This window comes from Balaenoptera musculus, chromosome 21, assembly GCF_009873245.2.
Source record: "Balaenoptera musculus isolate JJ_BM4_2016_0621 chromosome 21, mBalMus1.pri.v3, whole genome shotgun sequence".
Taxonomy (NCBI): domain Eukaryota; kingdom Metazoa; phylum Chordata; class Mammalia; order Artiodactyla; family Balaenopteridae; genus Balaenoptera; species Balaenoptera musculus.
Genome location: NC_045805.1, coordinates 12460177 through 12482844, shown reverse-complemented (window position 1 = coordinate 12482844; position 22668 = coordinate 12460177). Strand labels below are relative to the sequence as shown.

Genomic DNA, 22668 nt, shown 5'->3' with positions numbered 1-22668 from the left:
AAACTGGTAACAGTGTGATAGTTTACAAAACTTCCAATTCCTATGAAAATGGTGATAATGAATAAAAGTGGCCAACTGTTCCAAACAGAAACTTCTTGAAAAACACTTCTTAGTAGGCCAAGTATTAGATTTTTTAAAAACTTCAGTGGTGGCACTGAACCAAGTGGTATTTGCTCCCTACTCTCAAGGAACATGAAATTAACATCACAGGAAAGGCCAGAGATCTCAGGGAAGCAGTCAAATGGCACGCATGATGAGGCATGATGTGCCTTAACGCTATAATTGACAGAATTGGTGAAATTTATCATTGAATCATTCATGAGTCAGCAAATACTTATCAAGAGCCCAAAACATGCCCACCAAACTAAGTGACGGGCACACAACAGGGAATGTGATAAGAGCAATAGCAGTAATAATAATAGCAGCTATTTATTGAATGATGTCTATGTAACAGGCCCTGTATTACAATGCTCTAAATTATCTCATTTAATCCTCCCAACAATCCTACGAGCTTGGCATTATACATAATATCGCCATTTTTCACATTAAACAATGAGGCTCTGAGAAACTGGGTCAAATAGATAGATCTGTTTTGTTTCAGGCCCTACTCATTCACAAGCTCAATTACTCTCAACCTCAGTTTTCTTCATCTATGAAATGATAATATAAAAGGATTAACTGATATAATTATGTTGGCACCAAAACAAAGTTAAGCCCTCTCTAAGTCATAGTCAATATCACCATTGCACGAGATCACAAAGCTACCAAGTAAACAGAAGAACCAGCATTCTGATTCCATCAGATTCCAAAGCCTACATTCCAGAACCACAACACTGCACAGAGGGGCAGGGGTGAGGTTTCTGCTGCAAGTGAAAGCTTTTGGTCTGAAGCTGGTTAAACAATAAGAAAAGCTATCATCCCACCTCACACAAGGATGGTTGGGGACTCTAGGGTTGATGGTTTCAGTGGCTCAACAATGTCACTAAGGACCTCGTCTCAGTCCATCTCTACTCTGCCATCCTCCCTGCTGGCTTCATTCTTAGGCTGGCAGCAAGACAGGGACCATGGCTCCAGGCAACACATCCAGGCAAAACAACATCGAGGAGAACAGGAAAAACTGTCCCCTTCTCCAGCCGTCTCCTAGCCTCAGGCGGACTTCCCCTCACCTCTCACGGGCCAGAATAGGCCACATGTCCACTCCTGAACCAGTCTTCAACAGAAGAGGCAGAATTTCCACCGCTGGCGTATACTAAGTATCCGAGACAGAACGAAGAATTAAAAGATGTATTTCAGGAGACTGAAAACTTAAACTATCTCTTAACAAATCCACAGGACGTGGCTTATAAGGAAGAGGGATACAAGAATTCCAAGTGGAGAGAGTAGAGAGCCTGAAACATAACACAGACATTGGAAAAAACGCTCTGGCTAGAAAAACATGGTATCGCACTACAAAGGAAGTCCAATGTGAAGTAAGCACGGGAGTCACACAACTCCTTGTGTTAGTCAAGTCAGCACCCATTTAAGCCACTAAGTGTAGAGCAATAAAGACCTGAAATACTAAAAATAGGCACACACTCAACCCTGCACCTAATTCAAAACGCAACAAATCTTAGAGTGTAGAACATAATAGAGAATTTTGGTACAGCATTCTGCTTCCTTCTCACAATTCTTTTCCCATTCTCACACATAAATAAATGTAAACTAGTGTGTGCATACATAAACCATGGAAGTCTTTCCAAACCACAGTTATTTTTCGCATTCACGCAACCAGGTTTGATGTAAAAGCTGAACTATCCTTTGACCTGAAAATACAGTAATATGTAAATCCTACAAAGTTCTAAAGAAACTGCTTCCATTTCACCTACAACAGTTTCTCTGCTATTTCTAAGAAATGTCTAGGTTTATCTGCCTTGAAAATGACAAGAGTGGGTAGAAAGAACATCACATATCACCCACCAAGTCATATTTTGAGGCAGGTACTGGATATTTAGAGGAGCCCCAGGATGCCTGTGGGGTTGGGAAGGGCGTCAAGGTCACTGCACCTGATGCCCTTCTCTGCCATAATAGGATTCCAGAGGATTAGACGTAGGAGCAAGCTCCCAGGAGCAAGTCTTCACTACTGCACACGTCACCCTGGAAGAGCAGCACCGGAATCATCTCTCACGCAATCCAGAACAATAACTGGTCCTCACCCAGTTCTGGTCTGCAGTGGACAAAAGCTATCTGAACCCCTGAACGGCCAAGATGGTGGCTTCTCAGCTCCTCTGAGGACCGTCAGGCTCACCTTGGTGGGGGTGTAGCACTGGGGACACTTCCCACACTTGGGATGACTTCTTTGGCCACACGCTGCATCAGAAAAATTTAGTGCGTCTAGTAATTTTTAAGCTTTTGTGGAGAGGTTTGAGCTACCATAGATTCTAAATTCTGACGTAATGAGGAATTCAAACTGAATGCTGATGATTAAGTACAAAATAACCATGAAATCATAACATTTCAGAAGCTCGAATACAACGACAGCAGGGATCTGTAATCTGTAGGGGAGGACAAAGTTTTCCTCAACTCGCTTAGGGTCCCTGGTAGGGTCTAAAACTTAAACTGACAGAGACAGATTAACAGGAGAAGAGCACACAAAATTTAGTTAATAAGTTTTATGTGACATGGGAGCCTTCATAAGGAAATGAAGATCCAAAGAAACAGTTAGACCCGTTATTTTTATACTAACTTTGATGAAGAGTTGACGGTCGTGGAAGAATATGATAGGTTCAGGTGTGTGCCTGAACCCCATCAGAGAAAAAGAACATCCATAGCGTTAACTGCTAATACTACTAAGTAAGTAATAATGAAAATAAATTAAACAATCTCAAGAAGTTACAAAAAATGAAAAAGCAGAAGGAAGGAAGGAATAAAGATAAAAAGCAGAAAGTACTGAATTGGAAAAATAATTAATAACAATAAACTCAGGTTGGTTACTTTAAAAAGAAATACACAAAAAGCCGAGCAATTAGGTAACCTAAACTGAAAAGAAAAAAATGAAAAAGTACAAATACACTAGGTAATAAATGAGAACAGGAAAACAACCAGAGATACAGTAGAAAGGAAAAGAATGTTAAGGGATTATCTTGTCCAATAAATTGGAAAACACTGATGATTTTCCAGGAAAATATAAATACCAAACTGATCCCTGAAGACAGGGAAAAATCTAATCAGTCACATAGATACCAAAACAGTTATCCAAGAACTAATCCTCCAGAAAAAGTACGAGATCAAATAAGTCATGAATGTGAACGCTACCAAACTGCAAGGAACACACAATTTCAATGATAGTTGAACTGTTCCATGGAAAATGGTGAAAGCTTCCAAATTCTTTTCAGGAAGTCAGCATAACATTAGAACAAAATCTGATCAAGGGAGCATCAAAAGAGGAGAACAAAAAAATTAGAAAATTAAGACTACTCTCATGAATATTAATGTAAAAATCCTAATACTAGCAAAGAGAATACAGCAATACATTTTTTTAAATGACCAAGTGGGCTTTATACCAAAATTCAAAATTAGGAAATCTATTAATAAAATTCACTATATTAATTGCTTAAAGTACAAATTATCTCTACATGGTAAAAAGGCATATGAAAAAAATTCAATATGTGTGTTTAATATATAACAACAACAACAACAAAAAACACAAATGAACATCCATGTCTACAATACCAAGATTTAGGGAATGATATTTTACCATTCTTGCCTTCAGATTTAAAAATATAAAGAATTATAGACACCTTTCAGGACAGACCCCCTTACACCTTTCCTTCCCTAGAGGCAATTACTATCCTGATGTCAGGGTAGACCATTCCTGTTTTCATTTCATTTCATTTCATTTTTAAATTTTATTTATTTATTTACATGGCTGTGTCGGCACAGCCAAATAAATCCCTCTTAGTTGTGGCACGAGGGATCTTCGGTGCAGTGCCCAGGCTCTTCTTTGCAGCTCGCGGGCTTCTCTCTAGTTGTGGCGTGTGGGCTCCAGAGCACATGGGCTCAGTAGTTGCAGTGAGCGGGTTTAGTTGTCCCGTGCGATCTTAGTTCCCCAACCAGGGACCAAATCCAAGTCCCCTGCATTGGAAGGCGGATGCTTAACCACTAGACCACCAGGGAAGCCCCGACCATTCCTGTTTTTAAATCTTGACCACATACATATGTATCCCTAAATGCTACACACTCTAGTTTTGCAGGTTTTTAAAATATTTAACATGAATGCTATACCATACATATACTTCTGAAACTTGCCTTGTTTCTCTAAACCCTATCATCAAGATTTATCTATGCTGATATATGTAGGAAGATTCTAGTTCATTTATTTTAACTGCTGTATAGCATTCCATTATATGACTAAATCATGAAAGTTGTTCAATACAGTCCCCTATTGATGGACATCTGGATTGTTAACAATTTTCTGCTTTTATAAATTATGCTACAATGAACTTGCTTGTACATAGTGCAAGAGTTTCTCTCGGATATACTAAGTAGCATCCTGGGCTTATAGGAATGCAAATGTTTAAAATGACATACATTGCCAGTTGCTATCTTAGTAGTATTATCAATTCACACTTATATCAGCAGTGATGAAAGCTATTTCCCCACATCCTCTCCACATCTGAGTGTTATCAGGCTTATTAATTTTAGTAAATCTGATGACAATGAGTTGGTGTTTCACTGGAGTTTTCCTCTGCATTTCCCTCATTACTAGTGAAAGTGAGATTCTGCTGTACATTCATTAACCATTCTGTTTTCTTCTTCTTAGAACTGGCTGTAATTTTTGGTCCCTTTTCTTGTGTATTCTCTTTTACTTACTGAATTACAGACCTTTATTCATTCAGGATACTAATTTTTAATTAGTTATGTGCAACCTTGTCTCCCTTTTTTTGTCTTTTGATTTCACTTATGCCGTATGTTATGTCAGAGTCTTTCTGTAGTCAAATGTATCAGTCTTTTCCTAAACAGCTTGGACTTCTTAGTCCTGACTACTATGTCATACAGATGCCCACCTACCTATAATTTTCTAATAGCTAAAAATCTGTTTTTCCATGTTGATTTTCCACATTGATCAATCTACAAATTTTTGTGTATGGGAAAACATAGGGACCTGAATTTTATTTTTTAATATAGATGACCTGTTGTACCAGCATCATCTCTTGAATAATCCATTCTTCCCCACTGATTTTGTAATCTGCTTAATATATAATGTTTATAAATAAGTAATAAAAATAGCAACTATTCAACAAAAAAAAGTAAAGAATAGGAAGACTTAGTCCACAAAAAAGGAAAAATAGGTGGCTTTTTAAAAAGTGAAGTTCCCTGGTGGCCTAGTGGTTAGGATTCTGGGCTTTCACTGCCATGGCCTGGGTTCAATCCCTGGTAAGGGAACTGAGATCCTGCAAGCTATGCGGTGTGGCCATAAATAAATAAACAAACAAACGGGAATTCCCTGGCGGACCAGTGGTTAGGACTCATAGCTTTCACTGCTGTGGGCCCAGGTTTGATCCCTGGTCGGGGAACTAAGATCCCGCAAGCTGCGTGGCACGGCTAATAATAATAATAAAATAAAATTTTAAAAATAAAATAAAAAAGTGAAAAAGTGTTCCAAATTTTAAAATGCTATTTTTAAATTTGCATTTCTCTTATCAGTGAAAAATACCAAATGCTTTGGAACATAATGCTTGGAAAAGGTGTGGGAAACAGGCACTAATTCATAGGTTGTGGGGAGTAGAAACAGGTACACCCCCCATGGAGAGCAAGCTGAAGCAACCAATCAAAATTGTAAATGCATATATCTTGAATTTATTTGCATTAAAGAGACTTATACATGTTAGTATCAGTGAAAGCCATTTGTAACAGAAGAATAAAAACTGAGAGGAACTTAAATGTTCATCAATGAGGAAATGGTTCCAAAATGTGCAATATACTCACAAAACAGTATGTTAAGAGGCAGGTTATATGCAACGGAATAGAACAATCTCCAAGACATACTACAAGGAGAGAAATCAAGGTGCAAAACAGTATTACAATTGTGTCAAAAAATTAAAAGCTAAAGTATATGTAGAAGTATGCGTATGCATGCGTAGGTCCGTAGATGCAGAGAACAGCTCTAAAAGAATATACAAGAAACTGGTGATAGATACCTCCCTTTGAGGAGAGGAATGGGGAGTCAATAGGGGTGGGAGGGAGATTTACTTTTCACTCACTATCTTCTTGCTCTTGAATTTGGTAACATGTACCTGTATTACCTATTCAAAACTAATAGAAAAAAGTTAATCATTTAAAGGAAAAACATTGCTGATTGATTCTGTTCTTGCTAAAATAATGAGGCATCTTCTACCTTTCAGTAGGATGGGGAAAGAAGGTTGCATTTTACCCCTAAAGACTAAGGACCACAGTAATAGAGCTGCAGAGCCCACGAAAAACTGCAAAGATGGAGCAGGCAGTAGAATATTTCGTACAAATGAATAAACAAGCAAATGAAGTTAGGAGGCCAACACTAAAGAACATGGACATGTCTACCTCGAGGTGCTGTGGTAAGAATTAACTGAGATAATACATGTGGGATGACTACAGGAGCTCTGACAACTGCAGCAACTTAGTTTCCTTGTTCAAAACCATCCTACTTTTAACAAACGTTAGAATGTAGGAGTTTATGAGGGTGTGTGTTTTTATTTATTTATTTATTTTTTATTTTTTTGGCTGTGTTGGGTCTTCATTGCTGCACGCGGGCTTTCTCTAGTTGCGGCAAGCAGGGAGCTACTCTTCATTGCGGTGCGCGGGCTCCTCATTGCAGTGGCTTCTCTTATTGCGGAGCACGGGCTCTAGGCACGCGGGTTCCAGTAGCTATGGCACTTGGGCTCGGTAGTTGTGGCTCCCGGGCTCTAGAGCACAGGCTCAGTAGTTGTGGTGCGTGGGCTCAGTAGCTGTGGCTCACGGGCTTAGTTGCTCCGCGGCATGTGGGCATGTGGGATCTTCCCGGACCAGGGATGGAACCCCTGTCCCCTGCATTGACAGGTGGATTCTTAACCACTGCGCCACCAGGGAAGCCTGAGGGTGTGTGTGTTTTAACTCAAATGGAATCATAGTAGAGATCTTTGTGTCTCAGTACCCATATTTCTTTATCAATTCATAGTATTTTATTCTATGCGTCATGATTATTTAACATGAATAAAGGTGTTTTTCAATAAAATTTACATATGTACACGTACATACACACAACCCTTCAGGCAGCTGACCCTGTGACCTTGAAAATTCTAAAATAACTAGTTTTTCAACAAATGGGACTCTTCAAGACCAGAAAAGGAAAGCCAGCTTTCCTGGGTTTTTTTTAAATCCCCAAATTATTAACTAACTTAGAAGGATTTAATTTTAAAGTACTAAAAGTGTCCTTTCTATACTTGCAAAGGTAACTTTACCTCCATTACTAGGACATTACTTCTGATATCGTGATGAAACCAGAGGTTTAGGCGACTTCTATTTCCGTTGTGACTTTCTTTAAAACGCTTCAACAAACAAATGCAAGTTCCTTGAATGGACTGCTTAAGAACTATATAATTATCACTATGAATGAATATCTGAATTTCTGGGTTAAATATGGAACTCTGAACAAGAATTGACAATAGTGGGAAGGAAATGAGCCTCGTATACAAGAGGCATGGTTTTCCATGATTTACATATAAAAACCTTCCTTAATGAGTTAAGTGAATACCCATCTCAAATATTACATGCTCATTTAAGTTCTCACTCTTATCCCAGAATATCTTTTAGAATTAACATCCTAACATATCTGTGCTTTTAAAACTGACATATTAAAAATATAAAAATCTAATTTAAATTTTCAAAATTAAAATAAGACTTTTGTTTCAAAAAGAGAAATCACTGTTTCCTAACATGCAAAGGTGCACGGGCGACTTACCTGGCGGTCCAGTGGTTAAGACTTCGCCTTACAATGCAGGGGGTGTGGGTTCGATCCCTGGTTGGGGAGCTAAGATCCCACATGCCTTGTGGCCAAAAAACCAAAACATAAAACAGAAGCAATATTGTAACAAATTCAATAAAGGCTTTAAAAATGGTCCACATCAAAAAAAAAAAAAATCTTAAAACAAAAGGGCACAGATGGCGACATAGAGATGTCTGGGAGGCGGCGCCCGATCCCCTCCTGAAGGTGCAGAGGCTCCGCAGGTTCTTCTGAAATCTTAAAGAAGAAAGTTATGTCTTGTGCCTGCAAACTGTGTAAAGGGCTCGTGCTTCAGGATTTGTTCTCAAGAGTGAGCTGGGGAAGAGGCGAGAATGCAGCATGAAGACAAAGGGCATCTCTTCACTGAGTCCTGCATTCTCCAATGGAGAATTAATTACATTATCACTATAAATCCCTAAACCGGACCGTTCCCAGCCCTCGTGCCTCTGACTGGGGAGCTGACTTCCGCAGTCCAGCCCGATTCCTAGCGCCCTTCTGGAGAGTGAACTCAGGGAAATCCATCCAGCAGCCTCCACTGCCGGGCCGCCTCTGGACTTGCCTTCAGATGGGCCAATGTGTGCCTTCACTACCGCTGCTAATTTAGGTAAACACTGCTCGTTTAACCAGCACAGAGGAGTATAATCGACAATCACACAACAGAGTCAAACAGCAAGCAGTCACCAGGAGTCAGGAAAATTGAGGCTGAAGTAGGGTGGAGAGCAATGAAACAAATACTATCAGGACAAAAGAAGCCTTTAGGAAGGAGATAAAGTGTGGTGAGGGGAGGACGAGAGACAGAGCTTTTAAAAACAAGAAAGTTGGGAAATTTCAGATAAATCATGGGTTTTCTATGCAAACCACTACACACGGCTTCTTTTCGGCCACAATAGTAAACGCAGTCCAGTCGGACGACTCAACGCTCGGCTACTCAGCTGCAGCCTGTAGTCTTTCCTCATTTGAATAGTATTTTAGGAATGTTTTGTCAAAGTGTCGGATGATTATTCACTTCTACCGCATTCTTCCCTTCACCATGATCATTATGGTCATAGTAACAATTTATTTGATAGGCAGAACATTCACAACATTAAATGATGACCTTTTTTAACCTGTTCAAATTCATGTATTTATTTGCCCACAATTCCTTTAAAAAGGAAGATTAACTTTAACAACTGTTGCTCATAGCAACACAGGAACAAAAGATTTTTCACATGCATAATCTGAGCATTTAATTAAAATTCACAAACTTGGATTTCAAACGGAGTCAAAAGTAGAAATGTAAGAATACTAGATTCCCAAATAGCAGCAGTTACAGAGTATATTGTTCAGCTATCACAAATACAAAAAAAGGGTAGCTTGTGACAGGGATAAGGAATGTACAAGTTTAAAGATTCCTTTATAACCACCATTTTAGTGAAGTGCTTATATTCTTCCAGGTAAGTTTCACAGCATAAATAAATCAAACAAAAATATACCATACTCTCACTAAGTTTCTATCACTTCCCTTTTACCAAGGCCAGAGCCTGAATACAAATCTAAGTAGCGTAAAGCAAACTCTAACAAGGCAATTTACAGAAGGAGATGATTTTTCCCCTCAAGACTTAAGCTCAACTACAAGAGTCAAGGTAAAATAGAATTCCAATCAAGGTCTGTAATTTACACACTTGTGAAACCAAGGCAATCTCAGACAACAGATTGCCCATTAGGATTTAAATCAATGAAAAAAGAGAGAGTTCTATTAAAGAATCTGGAAGAGCTGATCTGGGGCTGAGCTGTCGAGGAAAGCTTCAAGTGTTGAAATTAAGTCCTAAAGGGTAGCTGTGACCTCCAACCCCAAACCCAAGGCCAAGGGCTCTTCTGAGTAGTACCTGGAGGTCACACACAGCGAAAAGCACAGCTTTGAAGTCAGACAGACATAGGTGAGTCCTGCCACTTCTGCTTAACAGCTTTGTGCCCTGAGACAAGCCACTTTACCTATTAAGCTCAGTTTCCTAAAATGGGGGTGCTAATGGTTCCTGTCAAAGGTTTCATCTATTCAGTAAGTATTTATTAAGAGCTTGCACAGAACTAAACACTGAAATACAACAGTGAACAAGACAGACACAGGACCTGCCATCATGGAGCCTGAAATGACATATATGAAGGCTCAACAAATGGTGCATATATCATTATCATCATCATCTTTAGCACAGTGGTGGAAAGTATAAGGTATGTTCCAGGGAGAACAAATACACCACCTTAGCTGGAACAAGGTTTCACTCCCCCAAAAATACTGGCATGTTTCAGGGCTCAGTCCTGGGACCTCTTCCTCTTCTTCTCTCCCAAGAGTCTCATCCCATCCCACAATTTAAAAATACTATCTACGTATACCCAAATTTAGCTGTCTCCCAAACTCCAGACTCTATATCCAGCTGCCCATCAGATATCTCCACGTGCATGTCTTAATAGGCATCTCAGACCTATAAATCTGCAACAGAACTCTGGATCGCTGATGCAACTGGATACCAACCAACCGTATTCCTTCCTTGGTCTTTTTCCCATCCGTAAATCACTAAATCCTTCATCCCTCTCTTTTCCTTATGCCTCACATATCTAAAGCATGAGTAAGTTCTTTCACTTTCACCTAAAAAACATATCCCCAATCCATTGCCAAAGCCATCATTCCAGTTCAAGATCTGATTGTTTCTCATTTAGATTATAGCACTGCAATAGCTGCTATGATTCCTTCTCCGCAGAGAAATGATCTCTTTTTTGAAAAATGGGTAAGAACATATTTACACAAACACACACACACACGTCCCATCATTCCTCCATTCAACTGAGAACTCTCCAGTGGCTCCCGGATGCCCTTAAAATGTTGATGGTCTACAAGGCGTACATGATCAGACGCCTTTTTGACCTCTCTGCCTCCTGTCATAAGCCCTCCCACTCCCCCACCCCCATCTCTGCACTGCAGCCCCACCAGCTCCCTTTCAGTTCCTTGAACATACCAACCTCCCTAGCGCTTTGGGACAGTGCAGTCCGACAGAACTTCCTGTATCGACAGAAATGCTCTATATCTGCACACGTGGCTATTGAGCACTTAACATGTGGCTAGTGAGACTGAGGAACTAAATGTTTAACTTTATTTAATTTTGATTAATTTAAATAGCCACATACTCCTAGCAGCTATCACATCGAATACCGGACAGAGCACGGCTAGGAACCTAACCTGTTCCTCTGCCTGGACTCTTCCCCCAGATCTTCACGTGGATGGTGCTTTCTTATCCTCATGGCTCAGCTAAATGTCAGCTCCTCAGAAAGGCCTGACCACTCCACTCAAAGTAGCTCCCACTGACAGCATTATCACTGCACCTTGGTTATTTTCATCAAGACACATTCAGTACTGCCTCTATAATCTGTCTCCCCCAAACCAGAATATAAAATCCATCAAAGTAGAGACCTTGCAGATTTTATTCGTTGCTATGTCCCTAAGATACATGTACTTGGCACATAGAGTTTTCAATAAATGTTTGATGAATGGCTGAACGAATGAATGAGTGAGTGGATGACTAGGAGGCCAAGTCAGTAAGAGTAGGCTGGGGACAGATTGTGGAAGCTGCTGGAAGAAGGCAAGGGTCCTTCAAAAACTTGCATTTCATTTCCGTGAGTATGGGCTCTGCACTGTTCCTAGGTGTCCCGGGGGGGGGGGCGGCAGACAGGCAAAGCAGGGGGCACAAAGGAACGGTACCCACACAAAGCAGGTCTCCACCCCCAACTGACTTGAAATCAGTTTATGAGAACATTACTGATGCAGACACACGGATGCTCCTTACATATGAGACATCAGGAAATCTCTCAAGAATGTATCCACATACACTCTATTAAAGGCACACCTTTAGAGGGGAAAAGGACTGAAGGGGTATTAGACAATCAAGTTAGCTTTGTAGTCTTTGGAGCTGCAATAGCAAAACAGGGCATTAATGTTATGTTAAACATTCAGCCAAGTTAAATACCGGTTTAGAGACATACATACTGTCCTCTGAGAGCTGTCACTAGCTGTGTCACTTAGCAGAAAAGGGGGAGGGGAGGCAATGAGGGGAGCAAGTTAATGATCTGTTTCTAACAAGTTCAAACACCCTGAAAATCAGCAAAAAGGGAAAGAATAAAGTGTAGAGAGTATTACTGACCAGCCAAAAATGAGCAAACCTGGACCTAGAAGGTGGCAAAACTGACAACCCAGGGATACCACGTACAATACGGATTCCACACATTCCTTCATTGTCATAATTTCAAAGAAAAAAAAAGACTGGCATTTGAATTTATCTCTGTTTAAAACCAAAACACTAAGAAACCTGCAAAGTAAAGTTTGGTCCTAAATGAAACTGTGTGCTCTTCAAAGTTTTGAGAGTAAACATTTTCTACCACGCTTTAAGCTTTACTGAATATCAGTGCCACTTAATAAAATTACCCTCCTGCATAAAACGGAGCAGTATAAGTAAAGTAATTCCACGGTCGCTCAGTAAGTCAGAATCTTCCTCAGGAGTTTATAGCACAAATCTCTCTAGGTCAACCTTTCCTACAACGTGAATTGTCACTACTCAAGTTTGAGCCCGAGAGAAAACAGCACGAGCAGAGAGGCACCAGTGGCACTGAGGAAAGCCTCTCCACCTGCTAAATCCCAACACACTCATTTTTCCAGAAATATAATACCAGGGAGACTTATTTAGCTAAAAGTCACTATTAAGTCAAAATAATGTCTACATTTCTTCAAATCTAAATCTCCTACCTCCACCCCCAGTGAGATCAAAGCAGGTTAAATGTACACCTCTGTGCAAATTCTCTACCGGGACCACTGTAGCTCCTCCCATGTTACAGGAGTAAAGCAACAGCTCCCAGAGCTTAGCTCGGTTACTCTGCTCCTGGTCTACTTCCCAGTGAGCTCCGTTCTCAACGCTACTCACTGCTGTCTTCTCAGAACCATGATTTCTTGACTGACATCAGGGTTAATAGTATAGGAAAAATTATTTGCAGTGCGAAACAGTTTTAGCCCCTCATGGCATCTTTGGAACACCTGTAACTGTGACAGGCACCAGCTTTGTAAAGATAGTACATGGAATTATTTTCTATTTGATAATCATCACCAACTGTATGATTTTATAAATACTATCAATACGTCCCAAGAAAGTCAGTGTTTCCAACGATCAAAACAGATCACTGTTATATTTATACTGCCAAGAGTAAACTGTAAACAAACAACTACGGTACTTCCAAAAGTTTGTGGAGTTTTTTGCCTGTTTCTCTCCTGTCCCTATGTATAATTCCAGTTACGTCAGAGAAGAATGGGTTTGGAAAACTTTAAGTAACATGCTGCATGTCATTAGAAGAAAAGTAATAAGAGAAGCAAAGCAACGCCTCCAACTCGGCATCCATGTCTGATTTATTTTTATACAACAGTGCCTAGAGTCCAAGTTATTTGTGAAAGCTATAATCAATGATCACTGATCAACATGCCATTTTATCATATAAGACTAATATTTCTTTTAAATGTTTGAATAAAATATTTCAAAGACTTTATCATCTCACTTTATATCAGAGGTTCTGGAAAGGGCCAGAGAGTAAATATTTAAGGCTTTATGGGTCACATACAATCTTGGACACATATTCTTCTTTGTTTTTATTTGTTTGTTTTACAACCCTTTAATGATGTAAGACCCATTCTTAGCTGGAGGGCTACACAAAAAGAAGACTGCAGGCTGGGATTTGGCCCTTGGGCCATAGTTAGCCCACCCCTGCTTTTCAAGTATACCAAAACACCATAATTATATAGTATGGCCACTTTGACTAAAGAAAAACACTTCCAACTGTTTTGTGTGTATTTCTGTAATTTTTTTTAAAGTAAACTAATTTTTTTAGAACAGTTTTAGATTTACAGAAAGCAAGCAGTTAATACAGTTTCCATACATCCCACCCTCCGTTTCCCCTATTGCAATGGTACATTTATTAAAATTAATGAACCAACATTGATACATTGTCATTAACTAAGATGCAGATTTCCTTATCTTTTACGTAATGTCCTTTTTCTGTCCCAGGATCCCATCAGGACACCCTATTGCATTTATTCATTCTGTCTCCTTAGGCTCCTGGCTGTGACAGTTTCTCAGACATTCCTTGGTTTTGATGACCACGTCAGTTTTAAGGAATACTAGTCAGACAGTTTGTGAAATGCCCTCTATTGAGATTTAGTGGGTGTTTTTCTCATGATTAGACTGGGGTTTTGATAGTTTTTTGGGAGAAAGATTGCAAAGAAAAAGTGGTCATCACATCATATCAACGGTATATCAACACGACTTATCACTGTTGACATTTACCTTGATCACCTGGCTGAGGCTATGTTTGTTAGGTTTCCTCCAACTGCTTTTTAAAAACAAAAAAAATTAATTAATAAAAATGACTTTAATTCTTACTATATATTACTAGTTTAAAGCTTTTAAACAGCAAATGATCTTGAATAAGCTGGCTGTATACAGACACACACACATTATGATTCATTATCTATGTGATTCACATGTATGCTTCTTAAAATATATTATATTTGAAATGAAGACAAAAATTAATATGTACTTTGCCAGTAGATTCTACTTTTAATTCACCCTAACTCTTCTTCCTTTACCTATTAGGAGACACAGAAAAGGTGGGTAGAGTGGCAAAGGCTAAAAGGCTAGAATAAAGGAGGAAAACTTGGGTCATACTGAGGCTATCAAAACACTGCAGGAAATGCAAATCAAAACCACAGTAAGATACTAGCTCATCCCACCAGAAATGCTAAAAAAAGAAAAGAAAAGAAAAGAAAAGAGCAAGTGTTGCTGAGGGTGTGGAGAAGCTGGAACACTCATACACTCACACACTCACACACTCACACACTCATACACTCATACACTGCTGCTGGGGATGTAAATGGTGCAGCCGCTGTGGAAGAGTTTGGCAGTTCCTCAAAAAGTTAAACATAGAATTAACATATGACCCAGCAACTCCACTTCTCGGTATTTTATCCAAGAGAACTGAAGACATATTTTCATATAAAAATTATACATAAATGTTCATGGCAGTATTATTCATAATAGCCAAAAAGTAGAATAAACACAAATGTCTAACAGCCGATGAATGGATACACAAAGTGTGGTATAGCCATACAACTTATTATTCAAAGTCATAAAAAGGAATGAAATACTGGTACATGCTACAGCATGAATGAACCCTGAAAACATTATGCTAAATGTCATTAAGAAGCCAGACACAAAAGGAAACATATTGTATTATTCCATTTATATGAAATGTCCAGTACAGGCAGAAACATAGAGACAAAAACAGAGAGACAGAAAGTAGATTAGGGGTTGCCAAAGGCAGCAGGGGTGGGGGAAGGATGGGGAGTGAGCTCTTAATGGGTACAGGGTTTCTTTTGGGGGTAATAAAAATGTTCAGGAATTACATAATGATCATGGTTGCACAACACTGTGAATATACCAAAAAAAACCCCTGTATTGTACACTTTAAAATGGCTAATTTTATGTGATGTTTTTATCTCAATAAAAAATAAATAACTGGGGAAAAAAGCCACTGAAGACACTGAAAACATTCTGAAGCTATATATTTGGGAAATCATTTTTAACCCACAACTTATACACACACTGTGCCTTTAAAAATCCCTTTCCTACTCTTTATACTTCTGTGGTGATTTTTCCAGTAACAGGAGCTTCAGAAATGGATGAAGAGGGCTCCCCTGGTGGCACAGTGGTTGAGAATCTGCCTGCCAATGCAGGGGACACAGGTTCGAGCCCTGGTCTGGGAAGATCCCACATGCTGCGGAGCAACTAAGCCCGTGCGTCACAACTACTGAGCCTGCGCTCTAGAGCCCGCGAGCCACAACTACTGAGCCCCTGTGCCACAACTACTGAAGCCTGCGCGCCTAGAGCCCGTGCTCTGCAACAAGAGAAGCCACCGCCATGAGAAGCCCGTGAACCGCAACGAAGAGTAGCCCCCGCTCCCTGCAACTAGAGAAAGCCCACACACAGCAATGAAGACCCAACGCAGCCAAAAATAAATAAACAAAAAATAAATTTTAAAAAAAGGAATGGATGAAGAAATCAGTCCAAAATTCTAACAAGAAATCAGTTCAACCAGTCAAGTTCATAGGACCAGAGCATACACAAGACTAGGGCCCTATCTCAAGGAAGTTACACTTCATTAGGGCTAACACTGTTTCCTACCGTTTCGGTAACTCCCATCGGCAAAATGAGGCTGGTCACACTCCTCTAGAGTGGTGGCATCATTTTCCTACAGACAACTACTCCGAAAAACTGAGCAAGTGCCAGCCACAAGGCAACATCTCCAGGCCCCAGAGGCAGGCAGCACAGGGCCTGCTCAGGCTGCAGGGCGGCTTCTACACTTTTGCCAGCCCACCAGGGCTTGCCCACAGGAAACTGAAATCCTGGCTTGCTTGAAGGCCACATGTCACAGTGGCTGATTATGTAGCTCACAACTTAGTGATTTGCTGCTAAAACAAAAAAAGAAAAAATTACTTATTTATAAATAATAGTCTTTCTTGACAATGCAATTATTGTCCTGAGAGTTCCAACAAAATTAAGGTGCAAACTATGGACTAGTAAAGTCAGAGAAGAAACCTCAGTCACGGACCAGGCAACCACCGCTCACTCCAGCTAACATCACAGCAAGCTGCTGAAAACAAGAAATATTCTGTCGGGAATTTTTGGAAGACAGCATAGTTCAGTTTAAATTAGGGCTTCCCATGGTGATTTTTTTAAAAAACCTTCTTTTAAGAACCTCTCCACACTTCAAATACCATAATCACTCAAATCATAGTAACCACTTGGCACCCAGACTTGGACGGAGCCTGGAGAGGGACGACTCCCAGCCATCTATGACAAGGGCGGTTGTGATGAAGACTACTGGGGCTGATTTTGTGTTCTCTGCTCTTATAAGTAATTCACATATTTATACTGCTAGTCAAAATGCGGCAGCTTAATTCTCTCATTATTTTTAATCTAACTGGAAAATCAATTGTCTCTGGTTGTTGGTGGTTATGGCTATAGTTATGAAAACCCAACAATAAGAAATTGGAAACAAGAGTAGCTCAACTAGTAGTATTCTTTCATTAACTTCAGGAACTTTCTGTATCAACTGACCTAACCAACATTCATTTAACATCTACCAGATACAAAGGATACAGAGAGCAGGAATAAGCAGATACAAAGGATACAGAGAGCAGGAATAAGCAATTAGGTCTTTTGAAGAATTCACACTCCAGCAGTAAGTAGGTTTAGCAAAATTACTTGCTTTGACTTTGAAAGAAAGACAGCAGAGAGCTGCATACAGCCTAACCAGGTGCCACAAACTGGGCGTGGAGAGCCAGTTAACTCAGACACTGGTGACACCCAGCTGACATCCTCTTCCTCCCCACTGTCCCCCAGCCCCAGCCCCCAGGATTTCTTCCCTTCAATTAGAAAGTACAGGTTGCTCAACATCTGATCCAAGCCATAAACCAGAGATTACGGCCTATCAGCCCTTTTTAATGTAAAGTCGCTTTGTGTGGTGGTAACTCTTTTAAGTTCAACTAGACAAAGTTATTGTATCCCTGGGTAACGTCCAATCCGAGGACGGAAAGCAAACAGAATTCCACTGGGAGTTCGTAAAACCACTCATCCTGTCTCTGAGCCCTGCCCACCTTAGCCACCTACTCCTCCAAGAGGTAAATAAATCCATCATCCCACCTTTTTCTCCCACATTGAATAGAGGTTTTTTTTAAAGCACCAGGCCATTTGGCCATGATCTATGGCCCACCATAAACACCATTTGGTGCGGTCAAAGGGTGCCCATGGTGAGCAAAACAAGAGGTGAGCGAGGGAGCAGACCTGCAAAATAACAGTTGGCCTACCTGGGGTGAGGAGGGTTGCCAAGGAGTCACAGATGAGGAGCTTTCCCCAGGACTGAGCGGGGGCGGGGGGGAGAGGAAGGGCAAAGTCAAGACTGTTACAGTAAAACTGTAATCTATGCGGGTTGATACAGAGCCCCAAACTGAACTTCTAATGTGCTCAAGAGTGCGCTGAACTTCCAAGTTCTACCTGGAATAGTACCGTGGTTCAATGGGGTCAGCTCGACGGGTCCCCAACCCACACCCCCAAGGCGTTCACCCTACGTGGCCCAGGGATCACAGCTTCCTACCTAGTTGACAGGAACCTCTGAAGACCAAGAAAGACTGGCCAAATGGAAACCACCTAAGTATCCATCAACAGATGAATAGATGAAGGAGCTGTGGCATACAGTATGTGATATACAATGGAATACTACTCAGCAATAAAAAAGAACAAAATTTTGCCATTTGTGGCAACATGGATGGACTTGGAGGGTATTATGCTAAGTGAAGTAAGTCAGGCAGAGAAACACAAATACTGTATGATATCACTTTTATGTGGAATTTAAAAAATTCAACAAACTAGTGAATATAACATAAAAGAAGCAGACTCGCAGATACCGAGAACAAACTAGTGGTTACCAGTGGCGGGGGGAAGGGGTAACACAGGGGTGGGGAGTGGGAGGTACAAACTACTGGGTGTAAGATAGGCTCAAAGATGTATTGTACAACATGGGGAATAGAGCCAATATTTTGTAATAACTGTAAATGGAAAGCAACCTTTGAAAATTGTATAAAATGAAAAAAAAATTGCATAAAAGTAAAAAATTTAAAAAAAAAGACTGGTCAATCAGCCTGAAAAGTCAACCCTGGGCGAAGAGGTTCTCCTCCATCCAGAGACCCCTGAGCATGCCCCAGATGTCCAGGAAGACTAGAGGAATGACAAAGGATACAGGCTCCAGAGTCAGACTATCTGGCTTCGAATCCTGGCTCCACGTTTAACTACAATGGCAGTCTCCCTGCGACTCCATTTCCCCATCTGTAACTGGAAGCTAATAACAGCACCTACCTCATAGGGCTTCTGGGAGAATAAAATGAGATCACAGTTAAAGAGCTTAGCAGGGTGGCTGTCACACCGAAAACACTGAGAAGATGTGCGCAGTACCGCTACTATTTCCAGGGGTAACCGGAACTGTCCGTCAGTTCCTAAATTGGAATGACAACACTACAACTACTACTCTTTGGTGAGGCCCTAGTTGGGGGCCCCCAAACATCTCCATGGGGTTGGTGGTATGATCTTCATTTTAGAGTTGAAAAATGGAGCTTTAGAGGGGTTCAGACACTCATCTAAGCTTTCTCGGCTAATAAAGGTGGAGCAAGGAAAGCTTTGATCACATTGCAGCAGAGTCTGCATCATGTAATGGACCTCCAAAAGCTTAAAAGCATTTTAAAATAATACTTCAATATTCTAAAATCACTACTTATTGAATAAAATTATGTTCTTGTGAAATCTCCCAGCCTTCCCCCATGACATCTGCATAATTACCTATACAATCAGAAATACCTCACAAATTCTGATAGACCATGAAAAACACAAAATTATCTTTCTTAACATAAATATGACTGGGTAAATCATCATGACCATCTTAATGAAATGGATTTAAAAGTTCAAAAGTACTGCAGACCCACAGTTTATCAAGCCACTTTTTTTTCAGGATTTGTAATTTGATCCTGTAAAAGAAGGGGCACATTCCAATTGGCCTGTGCAACACCTCTCTGCCCATATGTTTGGTAAGTGTGTAACAAAATTGCCTAGAGGTAATAGTTCTTCCAAATATCCTCTTCCACCATCTCTTACACTAGTTAGCAAGACTTATAGACACTTCACTGCCCTAAAATAAAACACAACCAAATTTAAACTATGTCAATGTTGACTCATCTCACAGAATGTCTTTTAAAGCTCTAATACTGAGATCCAGAAATATGTATAACCAGCCAAATTTATAAATACTTAAAGATCCAACAGCTTCAAGGCAAACTGGGATAATAACAAATCACCTTAGTCAAAACTGTTTGTCCCCATCAAATGAATTGGTTACCCAGTTTCCAAAAAACAGAGTTCATGATAATTGTTAATCCATTAACAATTTTAAATAAAAGACATGCTTAACTTGTTTAAAAAGTAGTGATAAAGATAAGCCAAGCCATATAATTTTACTTCACTTTCTATTTGCTTTACCCAGGCATTACACAGTCTTGTAATCCTTGCTGGTAAACACAAATGAGATGATATTAATAAAACATGTAAATTGAAGTAAAAGAGAATCTAAAATGCCTAAATATTTCAAGAATGCATTGCAGTTTCAATAACCTGAAACTCCAAGTATCAGAAAGCAGAAAGAATTACCATACAACTGTAAAAGTCAAATATTTATACAGGTGCCTTAAAAGCCACTGTTGGGTGCACACCATCATCACTGAAATTTACTATCTGTTAAGTAGTTTCAAAGTGCAATAACTGGCTTGGAGCGTGAAGTTTATGACAACAACTAATACATCTGGAGAGACTGTGAAGGCGTGATGCTTGTCATAACTTTCATCAGGTCAGCAACACGCAGCCAGGCTAGAGCAAGACAGGACCTCAGCACAGGTGCCTTTTCTCATTTCAAGAGGGAAACCTAAACCGATACCTTCATGGATAATTTATCAAGGATTGTTCCATAAATTTATAATGTCACTTGTGACTTTCTTATAACTGCTCTTTAGTAGCATTCAAAAACAATATTCTTAGGATAAAAGTAACTGAGAACATAAAGTATGAAACTATTTCAGCTTCAAATTGAGAAAAGGGGGAATGTTTAATAGGAGAAGCACCTAAAAAGGTTATAAACCCCTAAGGCCACATTCCATAAAAAGGTGGAAAGAAATTTCAGAAATGATAAACATCCAAAATTTGGAATTATCCCTAATGGTATACTATTTAAATTTATAAATAGGAATACCTCCTTAATAGTTTACAAATTTACAATTACGAATATCTCCTATTGTTCTTCCAATAATTCTAACTATAAGAAATTTTCCTTTTCAGGGTAAAAGAAAGATGGAAAAGAGAAACAACATTTGTGAACATTCAGATAAACTTCAGTTCCTGAACTCCTTAGATGATGATATTGTTATGTTTCTCCTCTTCACTTCTGAGCAGGAATAAAAAGTGTGTTGAAAACTACAAGAAACCACGCTAAGCTCAAGTCAGCGTTCCTCAATAACCAAGGTTCGGTTCCACTGTTCATCTTACCACTTCTTACTTCAACACAGCATCTGCCTTTTCAAGATCTGAGAGTCAGTTCAAGTTTTCAGGTGAAGATAAACACTAAGCAGTAAACCCCCAAACAAGCGTCTCTAAACTCTGGGGGCCAAAGTCAGGTACACCCACCACCAGGGCCCAGCGAGGAAGGGTGCCCGGGGCCCCCCCAGGCCCAGGGCCTCCGGCCCGACCATGGTGCGCCCCGTCAAGAACGTGCAGGCAAGGATGGGAGCCAAGGACGGCCAGAGAGATGCCACAGGTGGCCTGGACGGCTGGCTGGCCCCGCCTGGCACTTAGGCCTCCTCCTCCAGGAGGCCCAGGGCCGGGCCCCGCCTCCCAGGCCGAATGGACCCTCCAGCCTCTTGCTGGCCAACTTCAGGCGGAGGCGAGCTCGGAGCAGGGCTCAGGGGGCCCCTCTGGGTCCGTGAACTGGACACTGTGACCGCCCAGGGCGTCAATTCCACCCTTCCCTCTGCGCCCAGAGTGTCTAAAGGTCCCAGGGCCGTCGCAGAGAGGGTGGCCAAGAGGGCCCTGGAAGGGGCGGCTGCAACCGGCCCCCTCCAGGGTGCCTGGCCGGCTGACGCAGCCCCGGCTCGGGCAGACGGTCCCGCGCCTCCTTCCCGGGACCCCTCCCGGCACCCCGGGCCGGTGACGCCCCACGCCCCCCGCGCCGCGGGCGCCGCCGCTCGGCCAGGTCTCCCGGACAACAGCCGCCGCCGCGCTTCCGAGGCGGGTCCCCGCGCCCACCCGCGGCCCGGCAGCCCACCTGTCCCGGGGGTCGATCCAGCTGGTCCTCCGGGTGTTGTGGTCGATGTAGAAGACCTTGCCGTCGTAGTCCCTGGCCTCCTCCCAGCCCCGGGGTAGCGGCAGCTGCCCGCTCCCGGCCCTCCTAGGCATGGTCGGCGGCCTCGCCGGCGAGCGGCGCCTCCATAGGGACCGGGCGCGGGACGCGGCGGGAACGCGACTGCCCGGCCCGACCCGGGCGCCGGCGAGGGGCTGCGGGGCGCGGGGCGCGGGGCGCGGCGGGGCCACGCGCGGGGGCGCCTCAGGAAACCCTGCTCTCGGCCCCGCCGGGGATCAGTCCACCATGTCTGCGTCGGAGCAGGCGAGCGAACCCTCCTCCTCCTCCTCCTCCTCGCGATCGCCGCCGCTGCCTCCGCCTCTTCCTCCTCCTCCTCCTCCCCGTCCCCCTGTGGCCGCCGAGGGTCGCGGCGCCCAGGCTGCCCGAGCCGCCGCCGTCTGGGCTCGGATCCGGGAAGCTCCGCGGAGCGGCGGCCGCGGCGGCGATGGGTCTCCTCATTTGCATGCGATTAGCATGCGCCCCGCCCGGGGCCCGCCCCCACCCGCTCCTCCCCTCGCTCGGCTCATCTGCATGCACATTCCTCGCCGCCACATTCCAGGGCTTAACCCTGCCGCTCCCGCGGCCCGAGTCAGGGGCGGAAGGGAGCTGCGGGCCAGGTGGGAGGG

General features: G+C 42.0%; 1 protein-coding gene across 3 annotated transcripts in view; it reads right to left on the bottom strand.

Annotated features, from left to right (window-relative positions):
• The window catches only part of WWC2 (WW and C2 domain containing 2), a 163848-nt gene extending 141380 nt beyond the window's left edge, over positions 1-22468 (bottom strand). For 2 of the 3 annotated variants that reach the window (XM_036838737.1, XM_036838739.1), the window contains exon 1: positions 21968-22468. In XM_036838737.1, coding sequence (XP_036694632.1) covers positions 21968-22098 — 131 coding nt within the window. In that variant the 5' untranslated portion in view covers positions 22099-22468. The remainder of the gene's footprint in view (positions 1-21967) is intronic. The other variant, XM_036838738.1, reaches the window with a different exon arrangement.
• Between the last annotated feature and the right edge of the window lie 200 nt (positions 22469-22668).